Source organism: Pterocles gutturalis, unplaced genomic scaffold (genome assembly GCF_000699245.1).
Source record: "Pterocles gutturalis isolate BGI_N339 unplaced genomic scaffold, ASM69924v1 scaffold22799, whole genome shotgun sequence".
NCBI lineage: Eukaryota > Metazoa > Chordata > Aves > Pterocliformes > Pteroclidae > Pterocles > Pterocles gutturalis.
In genome coordinates this window covers 14,618-30,725 of record NW_010136428.1, presented here as the reverse complement: position 1 = coordinate 30,725, position 16,108 = coordinate 14,618, and the positions used below count along the sequence as shown (strand labels likewise).

The following is a 16,108-nucleotide window of genomic DNA, read 5'->3' as shown; positions in this document are numbered from 1 at the left end:
CTTTCCCTAGATCTAACTTTGCTGTAATGCAAACCCCAGTATTATGGGCTGGTGTTTAGAGACTGCTGTCTAAGAAATATAAAGAATATTTGTTCCAAATGTATTACTGCTAACTGTATCACTTCCAAACTTGACTCATGAAGACGTATTCACCTCATGCACCTCACTTCATAAAGTCAAGAGTTAGACCAAAGATAAATTTGACTTCTTCTTTTGTTCTTACTCAGAACCAGCAAAGAATACATGATATTATTGTTACTTCCCACAAGAACAAAAAAGTGAAAGCAGATGATTGAACAACAAGGTCTCAAGTGAAAGACCTAATGTTTAGAGCACAGATTCAATGACCTGACAAATTTGTGCAGTCATATCAGGTGACACTGCTAGGTATAATCTGAAATACAGTATAGTCTAAATTTTCAACACCAATTCTGATGGCAGAGCTTTTATTGCCTTTCTTTCAGAGAGACAATGTAGGTGCTAATTCTTTTTTTAAGACAAAGCTTCCTACAGGACCTTCAAGTTGGCCAACTAAAAGACTGCACATTCTGAATTAACATTCACATTTGATAATTTTTCCCAGATTTAGCAGATGGAAATGAGAACAGCTCTTTGTAAACCACAATTAATCTTATTTATTCAGTTTTAGACAGACACGCAAAAATCACTACACCTACCAGTCACTACACCTACCAGTGTCTTACAGGCATTTTGAATAATTGAAAATTCAACATAAGCAAGGCCCATAAATAGCTTAAGTGTACTATATAACAAAACAAACATCCAAACAACAATGGAAACTGAGCAACTTGGTAAAAAATTAAAGAATATCCAAATTCAAAAGGGAACAGATTTTTTTTTCCAGTGCCAGAAGTGTACCACATGAAGAATACAGCAGTTAATCTATTTGAGACATGGCAGAAGGAGAAAAGCATATGAAAAAGCCCCAATAATTTGAAGAACGACATATTTCTAAGCCTTATTCTCATACTCTCATACTCGCTTCAATGTTCTGTTCAAATGTCCTGTTGGATCCTATCTCTGCTGCTGTAATAGTAACAACTTTTTAGGCAGATACACAATCAGTAACTGGTGTACAAGCCAATACCAATACTTTAAGGGATCTCCCAAAACCCCACAGACAGTATAGTTCAAGGAACTCAAGATGAATATTATGATACTGTCATAATTCACTGCACAAATAGATACTGCACTACCATCTTCTTCTGAACATTTTTCATGCATACCCCTACATACTCTTACTTGTAGTGACAAAGACATTGGAATCTTCATCTGACAGTCTTGTTTAATTATAGGCTTAAAAACCAGTCAGTGCACAAAGCCTGGGTGTACTTTTTTTTAACAACTGGTTACATTCATGCTTTCAGTGATTCTGATCTGTGTTTTTAAATTTCCCAAGCATCTGGCCAATTCTAAATCTTTTGAATTCAGACTATTTTTTCATTAATTTATCACTATAATGGTAATAAAAAATTTTTGCACATAAAACTGAAAAGTTATTGTGCTAATGCATTTCAGTTGTTTGCATTAGAGCAGGCTAAACGAGTGGACAACATTTACCACCAAACTTATTTTATCATAAATGCAATCTATTACAACAAAAATGGAAATATAATACTCCTTGTAACATTTTACTTGAGCTTTTTTTTCTGCCTGATAGGAATTCTAATTATGAGCTTCACTGTGCCAAGGACAGACCAGTCTTTTCCAGACACTTACCCTCTGACAGCATGAATAAGTCTCAGTGATGGATAGGCGGTTCGGACTTTCAATTTATTCTTAAGGATTAATGCATTAACCCAATCCACATGCTTCTCTCCACCTTTGACCATGAAAGCAGGGATCCAAAGGACACTGTCATTCAGCATGGATAGCCTATGCACAAATTTTTCTCTGTCACTCTCATTCCGAAAGCCTCCAAATGCTCTTTGTACAACTGATGGGTTCATGGTAATAAAATCAGACTTAGTTCCCACATCGGCAGCAAACTCCACCACAGGAGCTAGATTGCACCTGAAGAGGAAGAAATTAATGGAAAAATGAAAATAAATATGAAACATTAACTCAGAAAATGTGTGCATGAAGGGAAAGCTGAAAATGAACATGCAAGCCCATTTTAATTTAACCTGAGAAAAAAATACCAGTGATAATATGTATGATAACATGTACCATTTTACCCAACTCAGATACTCATTAGATAAATTTTTAAAAGACATTAAATGTACATAATGCTGTGAGAAGAAAAAGATCTTTGTACTTTTGAAAAGCACGTTATGATGCTTTAAAATGCACTGACAGCTAGAGTAGCACTTATGAATAAGAGTATGCTTTCTAACGCTTATTACCTTTCATTAGTGTTCATTTGTCAGCATGTTACCAACAGCTCACACTCTTAAAGGAAGCCATGCCAGCCAATTAAGATATAATTTATACAGGTTAGTAATTGCATTTTTTTTACAATATACTATTTAAATATTATTTAAAAATTTAATTCACCCCATGTTAAATGAGTTTTTGGTATTTTGTTTTTTGGCAATATCACTGCATCTAATCAGATGCTTTGAAATTTAGCATTTTTCTTTAATTTAGAAATGAATTTTTTGGAAAGAAGTATTCATCTTTCCATTTTTCCTTGATGTCTCATTTTCAAGCCTTGTTTAATTTTGCAGTAACTTTCTGCTTTTTTCTAGACTTGAGAAAAAGCTCTCATCAGGCCTTTGTTCAGCAGCTTTTTTACCTCAGTTATAATATAATACATATATATGTAATAACACAGAACTCCATGGGCAGCACTAGATGCAGGTGACAAAATGCAATTTAGAAATTCAGTGTGACTTCAATGAGCAGTAGGATCCCACTGAAACAAATCACTTCCACAACATCCCCAGTGACTCACCCTGTAGCTGCTATGCCCCAAATAAGTATCCTGACAACAATATTTTCACAATTTAACAAACTGCTCTGTCGAGGTGAAGGCTGCTAAGCAGCAATGTCGGAACTAGGTCCTTCAAAACATTTGCATGTTATTATATTCCTAACATATATAGATTCTATTAGTTCTGCAACTCTTTTCTGGTACAGTAAACTTTCCACTTACGCTTATCCTCTAGCATCTTCTAATGGCCAGATCTCCAATATCGTATAAAAACAACTGAAGTCAGCAGGGCAATATTGATTAACACCAGTTGATGACCTAATTCTGACTGATAATACTAATTCCTCAGAACATTATTTTCATTTTATCATAATCTTCAACTTAAGATGTGGTCCTATCTTCTTCACAAAGAAATGTTCTGAAGACTGTAAAGCCTGTATATTCTTAGGAGATAAAGCTGTCCAAGTTTCTGATGACATGTGGGCAGATGTAAGCTTTCCAAGAAAAATTTGCATTCTTCATATCTTTATACATCTGTTCCACAAACCATGTATTTACAGGCCACTAAGAGTAGTATCTTTCAGAAAATGGTAGTTAGGGCACAAGAAGAACTCCCACTGATTTCAATACCGGCTTTGAAAATTATTTCTAAACACCCTAATGCATGAACTTATAACCTGAAATTGTCAAAAGTTTGGAGCTGCATAAAATCTAAAAATAGAAAAAAAATCAAACCAAGGACTTCAAATCAACCAATCAAATTCATTGAATTTCTGCTGCTCTTGAAAATACCCCTGCTAAGTGCAGACTGCACAACATAATGAGGAACCTTGTACAGCAGAGGTTTTTTTTCAATAGTCACATATATATATACACACAATCTATTACTTACAAACATAAGACAGAACTTGACATTGCAAATCCTGCTCTCTCTGTGTCCCACTTTGAAAAGTACCTATGTACCAGCACTACGTTGTTTAAAAAGCTGTACACCATATGCAAGGTGTGCACACATAACATAGGCCTTATGGCTCTAATATGACTCCATGTCTTCTGACAGCTCCAATCTGCCAACAGCATCAGTGCCAAAATCTTAAAAGTGTATGCTCTTTGAAACCAGCATATGAATGTAATTTCACACATATCCTGAAAAAAAACCACCACAGGCATACCAAATACAAGGAATACCTACCTTGCATGTCATTACTGCTTTATCAGTAGTATACTTAATATAAAATACTGTATTTTAGAAAAGTATACATGTAAGCAGTGTAAATTCTTGAAATATTTCATATCCAGATTTTTCAGTTATAACTTCAGAAAGTAATGAGCAGTCCAAAGGTACTCAGTAACAATGGGGTTGTCAGTGAATAGTTACTTAGAATATTAGTCATATTTTTCAAGCTTTGTTGTCTCAAATTAGACACCTGGTTATAATATTAGCGGCAGGTAAGGCATTTTGCTTTCGAAATGCTGAGAACCCCTTACCCTTCAATCTTTTAAAAATTCAGTTATATAAATATGGATTAGTATCAGTGCTAAAGTTTGAAATAATGTGATAAGTACGTCTGCACTTTGAAAGGCTCCGTTTTCAAAGAAGTAACTAGATGCTGTTGGCAATAGACTGCTGAGATTGTTATTTTAGTAGAACACAAAAGTAAGACTAGCTCTACACAAATTTGTAGCTCTGTTAAAGAAATAAACATTACTAAATCAGTTGTATTTGACCAAGTTACAAAACTGTTACCTTCATTAAGTCACTTCTTGTTTTCTTAGATGTTACTTCTTTCAAAGAATTATTCTAGTGCTCATTAAGTTAGTATTGTCAATACTGAATATTTACTCTATATTTATCCACAAAGTTGGAAAATATAAAACACCTGCTAAAACCCATCAATTAAAATCATCACATACTTTAGTAAGGAGTAACTGGAACAGTTATGTCAGAAGTGTTTCCAATACAAGAGTTTATGTGCTAGTGATGAACTTTAACACTTACCCCAAACTGCTAATACCAGATAATTTGTATTTCCAGATAAGTTCAAGAAAACTTTATAGAAAAGTATCAACCATAGAATCAAAGAATCACAGAATAGTTTGGGTTAGAAGGGACCCTTAAGGATCATCTAGTCCAACCCCCTTGCAATAAGCAGGGACATCTTCAACTAGACTATGGTGCACAGAGCCCTGTCCAACCTGACCTTGAATGTTGGCAGGGATAGGGAATCTTACCACCTCTCTGAGCAACTTGTTCCAGTATTTTACTACCTTCATTGTAAAACATTTATTCCTTACATCTGGTCTAAATCTACCCTCTTTCAGTTTAAAACGATTACCCCTTGTCCTCTCACAACAGGCCCTGATAAAAAGTTTGTCTCCTTTTTTCTTATATGTTTCATGACTAATAAAGCTAGCTATCATGTATTTGCATATAGACCTGAGTATATATAAATAGCTTCTGTTACCTGTTGCAGAGATTTTATCTTAACCTCTATTGCATCTTTATGCTATGCCACAGTTCCATACAGTTGTTGGAATTTTTAAGTTTATTTTGTTGACCATACACATATATATCAAATTACATAAAGGTTTGTAAACCTCCTTCTCCTGAGCCCAAATTATTGGGTGTTTCCAGAGAAAATCACGCAATGCGGCTTGCCCCAGCAAAAATAATTCTGCAAAATAATGGTTTTAATGAGTTACTTTGTGGTTGTTGTTGTTTTTCACAAAAATTCACTGTAAGCTTTAAAACTAACAAACTTATGGCTCTTTTTTTCCATATAGTTTTGTTTAATCTGAAATTCTATCTCCTTGTTTTTTCCCCTTGTATTAAACTAGCAAATAATTAGAGTCATTAGTTGCTCCTTCTTCTAAGCACTATCTACGGTAGAAGTGTTCAGAAAGTGGTCTAATGAGACAAAGATTGGTACATTTCGAAGAGGGGGTCAGGAAAAAACCTAAGTAAGTGGGACACGTTCATAATGTGTCTGATTGGTAGTATCACAGGCAATGATATGTAAGGTATGTCAAATTAATCCTGCAGTCCCTGTTCTTCACATGACATCAGCCCAGACTATATGCAAAACCTCAGCACAGGCATTTCAATAGAGTAGTCAGTCTAAACTTACTATCTACACATCAATTATAGAATTTGGGTAATAGTAACTTTACAGGACCACCTAATTTACATAGGATTCACGTATAATAATGACACTGAAAGGCAAATATATATACAGAGAAAATATTAATAATAATGCAGAGGTTCCCACATACAAGCTTTCGGTGTGATACCAGATTTTCAACAGGAACATGTACTAAAGAGAGATCTGGGGTAAAAGGGAAAAGCTACTTCATGTCTGAAATATCACATTGTATTTGGGTATCTGTAGAATAACTGAGATCCTAAGATGCACAGACCAAAAAGTCTCTGTGACTGAAAACTTGCTTCCTCCATAACTGTCTGTTATTATTAGTTACAGTGGGATATATTAAAAAAAAGTGCAGAGAAAAAAGAACCAAACTGTCAATGTCTGGAGTTCCACGCCACAAGAAAAGACTGAAGAATGGAGTAAGTGCTGCTATACCACATTTACATCAAAGTAATCAACCCTGGGTTTGCTGTGACACCTTAATGGCCCAAACACATCCATAGCATACTTAATCTCTTAGAGAGCAGAGCTTAACAAAGAAAATAATGAAACAGTATTCACAAAAATACACTCAAATGAGAAGTCAGTTATTCCCCTGAGATGCAGTTGAACTTGCTTGGTCACTAATAATATACAGCCTATGTATATGCATCCAAATGTCCAATATGTAATATTCATAGGCCGTATATCAATATTCTTTTTGAAGGTAATTTTAAATAAAAGCCATAAAAAATTGCTGGAGGAAAAGTGATTACTATTTCCATCTTTTTTCACATTGAGAACTAAAAGAATATTCTTCATGCAGTAATAATGCAAGAATTGGCCATGAATCTGTACACTTGTTTATCCTTTAACAATCTGTGCACTTGAGGTTTGCAACATTTAGAAACCACTCTGAAGCCCAAGCTGCACAGACGTGCTGTGAAAATGTGCTTTGTTTCATTAGTATCTTCTCCTCATAGAGCAAAGCCAAAAATGTCCATCACACAATATTAGCCACACAGACTCTGAGAAGTTAAAAAATGAAAATTAGATTGTTGCTAGAAGACATAATATTAAATCTCTCTGAAACATAAGGTGTTACCCAAGGTAGAGTCAGTAACATACACCCTTTCCTGAATAGCCTGCAAGCTTTTCTATTTAGGTTGATATCCAGATTCCTGCAGGAATCAAAATTGCAATCTTGAATTCAAAGATTCTTGAAAAATCTTTACATTTTAATGAAGAAGTCAATGTGAAAGTAAAATTCAAGGCTCAGGCTGCTCAACAAAGAAAAAAAAAAAGGCAGCTGACAATCTAACAGTTGATCTACCCAGTCTCCTTGCAGGAAGAACATCACCCTAATACCTGTGTATATGCAGCACATCATTTCACCTGGTTCTTCAAATACATGTGTGCAGCAGGACTGTGATAACTTCACATACACATACATCCTAAAAAGGGAGATTTTAAAAAACCACAAACCATACACAACTCTCCCATCTCTTCATCCCAGTCCTTACCCTTTGCATGGCATAATACAGAACATCTCATAAGAGCTGCAGGCCGTGTAGAGGCTCAGGTACAGCCCAGTTATGGATTCTATATACACACAGGCATCACAGCTGTCTTTTAAGATAAGCAATGTAAAATACACCATTATTGACATGATATCTCCTTTTATAACACAAGTCCACAAGAATCTTGAATTTATAACTGATTTCACCTTAGTTAGAAGATGCATTTTTGTAACATCACCCGCTAAAAACTTTATTGCTTCTCGTTGCCCAGACTAGAATCTATGCTGATAATCACTAAATTCTTTCTTCCTAGCATCTTCCTTAATACCAGTGACTGAAATGCAAGTTATTCTCAACAGACACAGCACAGTGAAGAGAAAGAAAAAGTCTAAGTGATATTTTAGAGAAAAAGTGGCAAAATGCATTATTTACCTCTTTATTGTGAGCCCTTGCTGCAACATTACCCATAAATTACCGTTTTACTCTTCTTTCCAGTACCAATACTTTGACACCAAAATAAAGAAAGGAATTTCTATCACTGAAAATTTATTGCATATGGAAAAAAAAACCCTACATCAGCAAAATATTGAGAATGTTATTTCAATGTGAGAAAACCTGAGAAATGGAACTTACTAGTTTCCTGAATACCTGTGTCTTTGTCTTTTTATGTAAAAATACCTTTACATATTACTTTCTATAAAGGGCATATTCTATAGGGCAATTATTAAAATGCTAGAGAAGTGCCACTATTCTCATAGACAAAACTTTAGAACATTTGTGCAATACCAGAGGACAGAAAGGGTCAAAAAAATTATTATCCTTGCAATAAATTCAGGCAAAATTATAATTTCTCTTGTTTTGGAGAAGCAGTTTAGGGTTGTGAGTTTGGAATGCAGAAAAAAAATAGTTGGAACACACAAAATTGGAGAACATCAAAAAGCTGATGTTTAGACTAAGACTGTTCTGAACATCGTCACATCTCTTAGTCAAAACACTCCATCAGTGAACAATGGATTAATGAAGCTTTGCTGCATTCAAAACTGTTCAGAAAACTACTACACTAAAAGCTCTGTATTGTCAAAAATAGAGAGTAAGCTACTTTAAAGGAATTTTATCCTTTTATCTCAGGACAATTATAGAAAGAGTCAGGCTAACCGTATGTGCTCTACATTTGGATGCTTAAAGAACACCTATTTGTTTAAGAAACCACCCCAGAATCTTTGTTCATTTGTATATGGGTTTACAGAATTCACTTCTAACTTACGTCCTTAAATCTCCTCCCTTATCACCTACTTAAGAATTAACTTCTTAAAAAAAAAAAAAAAAAAGAAGTTGCACCAAAGTTGGAATTATAAATGCTTATGGAGGGAATCCGGTACAGTGTTCCATCACCAGGTGCTATGTACTGACTGAGCAAGAGATTCAGCTTTGTAAGACAACATCTCTATATCAGATCTCACCCCATGATGGCCTGCCTGGAGTAGCGGTCATGCAAGGACTCTTCTAGCAGCTGAAGAAGTTATGTGAATGAAGCCAAAAAGGGAAAATGTGGCCACAAGAAGCCAGGCCTTCTCCAAGGCCCTGCTGAGGTGGAGGCCAATCATGTCTACTTGACTGGAAACACCAAAGAGCTACACTGGTGCTCCACCTTTCTCAGGCACACAAATCACTGAGCAAGAACATCTGAAGACAATGGCTTTCTGGCTTTCTTCTGCTTCCATTTAATGTTTCAATGTAGGGTAACAATTTGTAGGAAGAGACAGAGGGCAAAAATAGAATTGCCATATTTGAGAACTGAAAAAAGGTCTAATGAGCTGGTCATGATGTATTCAAATGTTATTTTTAGGGGAAGAATCATGTTTTGAAATAAGTCTGTTAAACTGACAACTTTGCTTACAACGGATCTGCTGGCTCTGAGCACAATGGTTATGCTCCAAGCAAGGTGTATTTGTCCTGGGTTAAGCTGAGAGAGAGTTAACTTTCTTCATAATAGCTAGCAAGAGGCTGTGTTTTTGGATTTGTACTAAGAAGAAAGCTGATAAAAAGTGATGCTTATGCTGCTGCCAAGGTCTTTCAGCTTCTCTGGCTGTCCACAAACAGGAGAAGCTGGGAGGGAGTACAGCCCCAGTTACTAGACCAGGATTTGATCTTAGGTTCGGGATTGAGACCCAACGTGGCCAATAATCTATTCCATAAAATACACGTCATGCCCACTATACAGGTGAGGACCTTCCAGAAGATAATCCAATTTTTGTTCCAGATCTCTTTTGCTCTGGGTCATCTCAATCCAGGTGGTCCCTCTCCCAAGGCCTCCTCTCCCTCCTAAGTCAGCTCTCAGTCTGGGACACTTGGACTGCTGTCTCCGTTCCAGGAGTGCCGTTTTGGGACTCTTCCTGCTCCGGGATCATTAGCCAGGAACAGGCTGAGCCTTGGTCACTGGGTGTTGAGAGTATCACTGTGTATCACTCATCCACATATTTATATATACTATTATTTTCAAAATTATTGTAATTTAGTTATTAAATTGTTCTTATCTCAACCTATGAGTCCTTTTTTCCCGTTACCCCTTTAAATCTCTCCCCTCTCCTCAGGGTTGTGTGGGGTTGGCTCCCAGCCAAGGGTAAACAAAGTATTAAATAAATATTTGTACATAAAAGCTAAAAAAAGTGTTAAAAAAAAAAAGCGTTCCAGAATATAAGTACAGTAACATCCTAAATATTTTTATTCCAACAAATTTATGATTGTTTTTTCCTATTTTCCTATCAGCTGAAGCAGCAACACAGAAGAAAGAAGCTACTACCACTCTCTGATTACATATTAATATTACCAGAGAAATTTAAGTTTTTCTCCTGAAATGAGCGAACACACCTCCATGGTATAGTTAGAAAGTCTGTCCTTTTCTTCTTCCTGAACAGATATGCTGTCTTCTGCTCATATCATAATTGCTTGCCCACAAAGCCAAGATGTCAGGCAGGAAGTCAAACAGATTACCCTCCTCTTTGCATAGGATAAAAAAAAAAGAAAATTATTAAAGGACTGCAAGTTTTTTCCATGTCAACTCACTAAGTACAACTACAAGAAGTGCCAAGTTAAAAAATGAAAGTCAACAGACATCGGAAAATAAGAGCTGCATTTGCCCAGCAAAATGTTATCACCAATAATGGCAAAAATATTCAGCTTGATTCCTAGATGCTGACAGAGTTAGCAGGAGAACACTCCAATGGGAGAAAGAAGAGTTGTAAAGTATAAGCTAGGCATTTCAATCCAAAGAAAGAAGCAATAAATATCCTCTCATGGCTGTTCCTTGTCAAAGCAGCCCTAAACTAGTCAAACAGTTTCACTCGACAGGCCCGTTCTCCCTATAGTCCAACTGAAGTGAAAGGGACTTTTCCAGAAGTAGTGTCACTGGGAGAAGAACCGCATTATTTACTAGGTTTGGGATTTGGGGGGCTTTGTTTGTTTATTTGGTTTTTAATAATATGACTTAAAAACTCTACTTGGCTTCTGATTTTGAAAAGTTCCCATCATAAATGCTGAATTACATTAATTCTAGAAAAAAAATAAATTTCTCCTGATCTTTGGCATTGTTCAGATTCTGAATCCAAAGCTGAACTGGAATTTTTTTGGTACTTATTGGATGCCAGAAGTAATTCCAGGAATCTGGAAGTTATAACTTGATAATGTTTATTTTACATTTACCCAACATACAGTTGTATTTTTGAGGAAGTCCTATGTAACTACTGCTTTTCAAAATGTATCATTTACGATAACAAGTTCATCTGTTGTGTAAGAGGTAACAGCTAACACAGCCAATGAGAATTTCAGCATGAGAGGGTAGACAAAGTGTTTGATGCTCTCCCGCATGACATCCTGGTGGTCAAAGCAAGCAGCCTTCCAGTACCTGAAGGGGTTCTAGAGGACAGCTGGGGAGGGACTTTTTACAAGGGCATGCAGTGACAGGATGAGGGGTAATAGATTTAATTTGGAAGAGGGAAGATTTAGATTAGATATTAGGAAGAAATTCTTTACTGTGAGGGTGGTGAGAAACTGTAATAGGTTGCCCAAAGAAGTTGTGGATGCCCCTCCCTGGAAGAATTCAAGGCCAAGCTGGACTAGACTTTGAGCAACCTGGTCTAGTGGGAGGTATCCCTGCCCATAGCAGGGGGGTTGGAACTAGATGATCTCTAAGGTCCTTTCCAACTCAAACCATTCTATGATTCTATGAAAAACAGCTCTTGCAACAGCACTATGCCATTTATGTGTTTTAAATGTAATCTGGTTGATCACCTCATATTTTCATTCTAATGTATTTTATGGAATTGCAGATTTTTGAATGCTTCAGATGCTTTCTTGGTATAGTATCAAAACGCAGTATGCTTTATCTCACCACTACTATGAAAAGTAGTAGAGGTGCAAGGATCAATAGTCACTTAACACAGTGTAAAAACATAAGAGGTAAAAAGGAAAGGAATATGGGAAACAAGAAATAGCATATAGTCAGCACAGGGTTTTTTTAACAGCAAAGAGTCTCTTTGCTTTCGATTTTAACCATATGGGTCACATTTTCTACTGTCAAAACAGCCATGACTTCACTAAACTTGTGGAACTAATGAATTTTATCCTAGCAGAAGGTATGTCATAGAATCATAGAAACCCTAGACTCTTGATGACGTAGTGAGAACAAAGTCAGTCCTTATGTGATAAATTAATTAAAACCAAGCCACTTTAAAATGTTCAGTAGATACAGTAAATCTGCTTACACTGACAAAGTATTACCTTGCTTGCAAAAATGACCCTTACTTCTGCACCTTCAGAGATGTCTAAAGAAGAATTGTATCACTTTACTCATAAAATTTGCTGACACAATTATATGTTGGCCTGCAGGCATGCTTATTATTTGACTCCAGTTTAGGTGCTTATTTTTAAATATTTTTCATAATAGAAGTATTCTAATAATCTATTGTCTCTGCCTGATAAATGTTCTTTGAGAGTCATAGTTATATAGAAGACACTGAATATGCTGGAATGTCTCAAATGAAGACGGACAGTTATCAATAACTTTGGATGACTTTCAAATACATTGACAGACACTATCAACCTTAAATTAATTAAAGTACTAGGTACTGACATTTTTCTTTACCCTTAATAAAGCGTATGGTCTGTGTCTTTATCAGTTATTACTAACATCTTCAGACCACCATTATAGGAGCACTAAAATTTAGTATATTGAGTTTATTGTGCTGTAATGCAAATATTGCTGGATGTTTGTTGTGTCCTCTCCACTTTCACAGATCTTCACTATCATTTTATCATTAATGGTATTGTTGGTGTTTGGTCTAACATTAGAACTGCTGTTCTAAGAAACAACTCTCTCAAAAATACACGGTTTTGTTTCAGATCTCAAAAAGAATGTACAGTACCATCAAAATCCACTGGATAAAATATTTAACCAATAATATGACATACCTGTCATAACATATATTCATAATGCACTCAGCATCATGACATTCTGCAAAAACGTTATTCATCAGACTATACACCTAGGTGCGTACAGCACATACAGTAACTGCTTTTCAGAACACCATCAGGTGGTGAGTAGAATGAGTGTATTTTACTTGTAGAGAAATCAGCTGAAAAAGAGAGTAACAGAATTTCATGGTACATTTAAATACCAGAATCCTAACAGTAATAGAAATGAGTGGTATTTAAATGTACCATTAGAACACATGATTACATATCATGTTGCGTTCAACTTTTTTGAAATGGAAAAAGAATGTAGTGAACTGTAACTCTGAAGAATGTTGTGCCTTTATCTCTAAACACAGATGAATTCATTGCTATTTACTTTAAACAGCTGTTACGTACCTATCCATCCACCTAGCCATACAGAAATAAATCATACAGTCTAACTTATGAAATAATCTATGATTTGTAAATCCAAGAATTTCACAATATTAAAACACTTTACAGGCTGCAGGGTCAAATATTCTATTCCCAGAATCTTATACAGATTATTATCCACCATCATCAGACTAACTAGCTGTTATACTGATCGCTTTACTAGACATACACCACATGAGAGATGCTTTTAAATAAACTGATTAGCAATAGTAACTTCCTGATGTTCCTGTTAAGCTTCACCATTCTTATTTTATTCATACACATATCTTTAAGAATATTATCTTTACTCCACATGGCTTGAATTAGTTAAAATCTCCTACCAGATATCATCACCTAGTTTCATAGCCAGCTAAAACATGGGGAAGAGCATGTAGATGACTTTAAAGACATTCAGGACATGATTTAAGTAAAAGTATGTACTGTGCCTTCTGAAGGAAAATTTTCATCTAGGAAATCTAGTATCTAAAGTTTTCTGTTGTCCTGTTAAATGAATCACATTTCATTTCTGAGAGAGCACAAAAGTATGCCATAGGCTAAATTTGTTTTTAAGTGTATTTATTTTTTGATTCCTTCTCCAATAAGGACACTAATTTGAAAGACTAGTGGTACAAGCAAAATTAATAAGGAAAATGAAAGAGTGGTGTGTCATTCTCTCAGTTGACACTTGCTATTATACCTTTCAAATAAAATACAACTTTCATGTGTACAGCCTGTTTTGATTTATGTAGTAAAACCTAATTTTTCTTTTCTATATACTTTTGATATTATTTTTGCCACCGTCTTTCTTCAAGGTGAGAAAATAAAAAGCAAATAACTTGTAATGACAACTATATAGAAATTGTTTTCTGTCACTGCTCTTCTGTTTTCTGCCCTTTCACCCTTCTCAAAACAAATGAATTGAAACTTCTGCTTCAAAAGCAAAAGAACCTATCTCTTGCCCAACCTTCTCTATATCCATATAATGCCAGGCTGTCAAACAAGGCCAGCCATTCCTCTTCTATTCTGTTGTGCGTGTTTGAAGAATGAATAAGAAGTGATGCATGTCAACATTTCTGCCCAAACTGAACGGACACATGTTTAGAGCAGTGTGAAGGCATTTAAATGTCTGACTTCAAATTACCTTAAAGGCAACAATCTGATTTGACATTACACTGAAATTTTACCCCATTCTGCATATAAGTAAATTACATATGCATATGTAATTGCATAAAAGCAATTTACAACAGGCCATCTGTATTGGCCCAGAGCTAAGAAAGAATATTTTTGAAAGAGAAAGCATTCTGCATATATTGCACCAAGGCCTCCGTAAGAACATTTATTTTGTCTGGAAAAAAACCCAACACATAGGAAAAACAAGTAGCACAAAACTGTCTCCTATGACCCTTGTTTTATTTTCACTGTAAAAGTAATCTTCTTATCAACAATATGGGCATGTATTTAAATTTAGGGAATCACACTGTGAAGGATACTGTTTCAGATCAATTTCAGATAATGCCCGAAATCTGTATCTCAGATTAAAACATCTCTCCCCATTTTTGTTCAAGAAGCATAGCAGGCTGTATCTTCAACTGCAGATGAAAACTCACCTTATTACAAAGTCACGGCTATCAATCTCTTTTCCACATCCACTGTCCAGAAGGATGCCAGAATTCCCAACAACTGCACAGGTTTTAAATCGGCGATTCTTCATTGGGGAAACTTCAGGGAGAAGGCTGTGCAAATCCTGAGAAATGTTTAGGGTGCGACGTCTGTCCAGTATGTAATGGATTATATCTCCTGGTTTGAAGCTGCTTTTGATGACTGAGACATCTCTTTCAGCATCCAAGAACCGAAGAATGCTCTTTCTGGGTTGACAGAAAAATGCCCAACACTCACTGGTTGCATGGAGTTTATCTAATAATAATACAGACTGTACAAATTATACAACATAAAGCAGAGGGTAGATAGTGTCAGACAGGCTGAGGTCATTTCCTATGCTCTAGGAAGGGGTTAGAGCAAAGCCATTAGGACAGAGTTCAAATCTCGGTTACAATATAACATGTAAGTACTACAGTGATAGAGCTTAATGACTTCTGACAGACAAAGGCACTCCGAGACCAAGGGAAGATGACTTTGGAAATCAGAACACATACTATTTTTGAGTATTTTACAAAACTTTGTAATGAATATGCATTAGAAAAAGGTCCAGAGAGCAGTTTGTTCTCATAGCAACATAGTTAAATACATGAGGTATTTATGATTCAGGAAATAAATGCTTCAATACAATCTCATCTCTCACAAATCAGCTCAGTTCAGGAATGGCCATGTTTTCTTATAGAATCTAACTTCAACCTAAGAATAACATATTCAGTTAGCATTACCTTGTTCCTAATTAACTGAAGTTCAGCCACAGTTATCCTAATTAACTTGAAATAAGAACACCCATAGTCTTTTGTAACAATTTAAACAATATAATCTTAGAAACATATTGAAAATTAAATTAATGCAGCTCAGGGTCTAGTCAAGCTGTTAGCTGAACCAACAGAAACACTTAGGAACTCTATCATTGCTTTAAATCAGACACACACGACCAAGATAAGAGTGTTTAACAAGCTACTATGGGTCAAGTGAACTACAATAATTAAACAGTTATATATTCCCTGTCCACAGCAAGTAACAGGTAA

At 35.6% G+C, this 16,108-nt stretch overlaps 1 protein-coding gene across 1 annotated transcript in view; it reads right to left on the bottom strand.

The window, feature by feature from the left end:
* Positions 1-1,736: 1,736 nt before the first annotated feature.
* LOC104468247 (CMP-N-acetylneuraminate-poly-alpha-2,8-sialyltransferase-like) overlaps positions 1,737-16,108 on the bottom strand; it is a 28,843-nt gene continuing 14,471 nt past the window's right edge. Inside the window, exons 4-5 of the mRNA XM_010082303.1 lie at positions 15,032-15,289; positions 1,737-2,034 (exon numbers count right to left, since the gene is read on the bottom strand). Coding sequence (XP_010080605.1) covers positions 1,737-2,034; positions 15,032-15,289 — 556 coding nt within the window. The remainder of the gene's footprint in view (positions 2,035-15,031; positions 15,290-16,108) is intronic.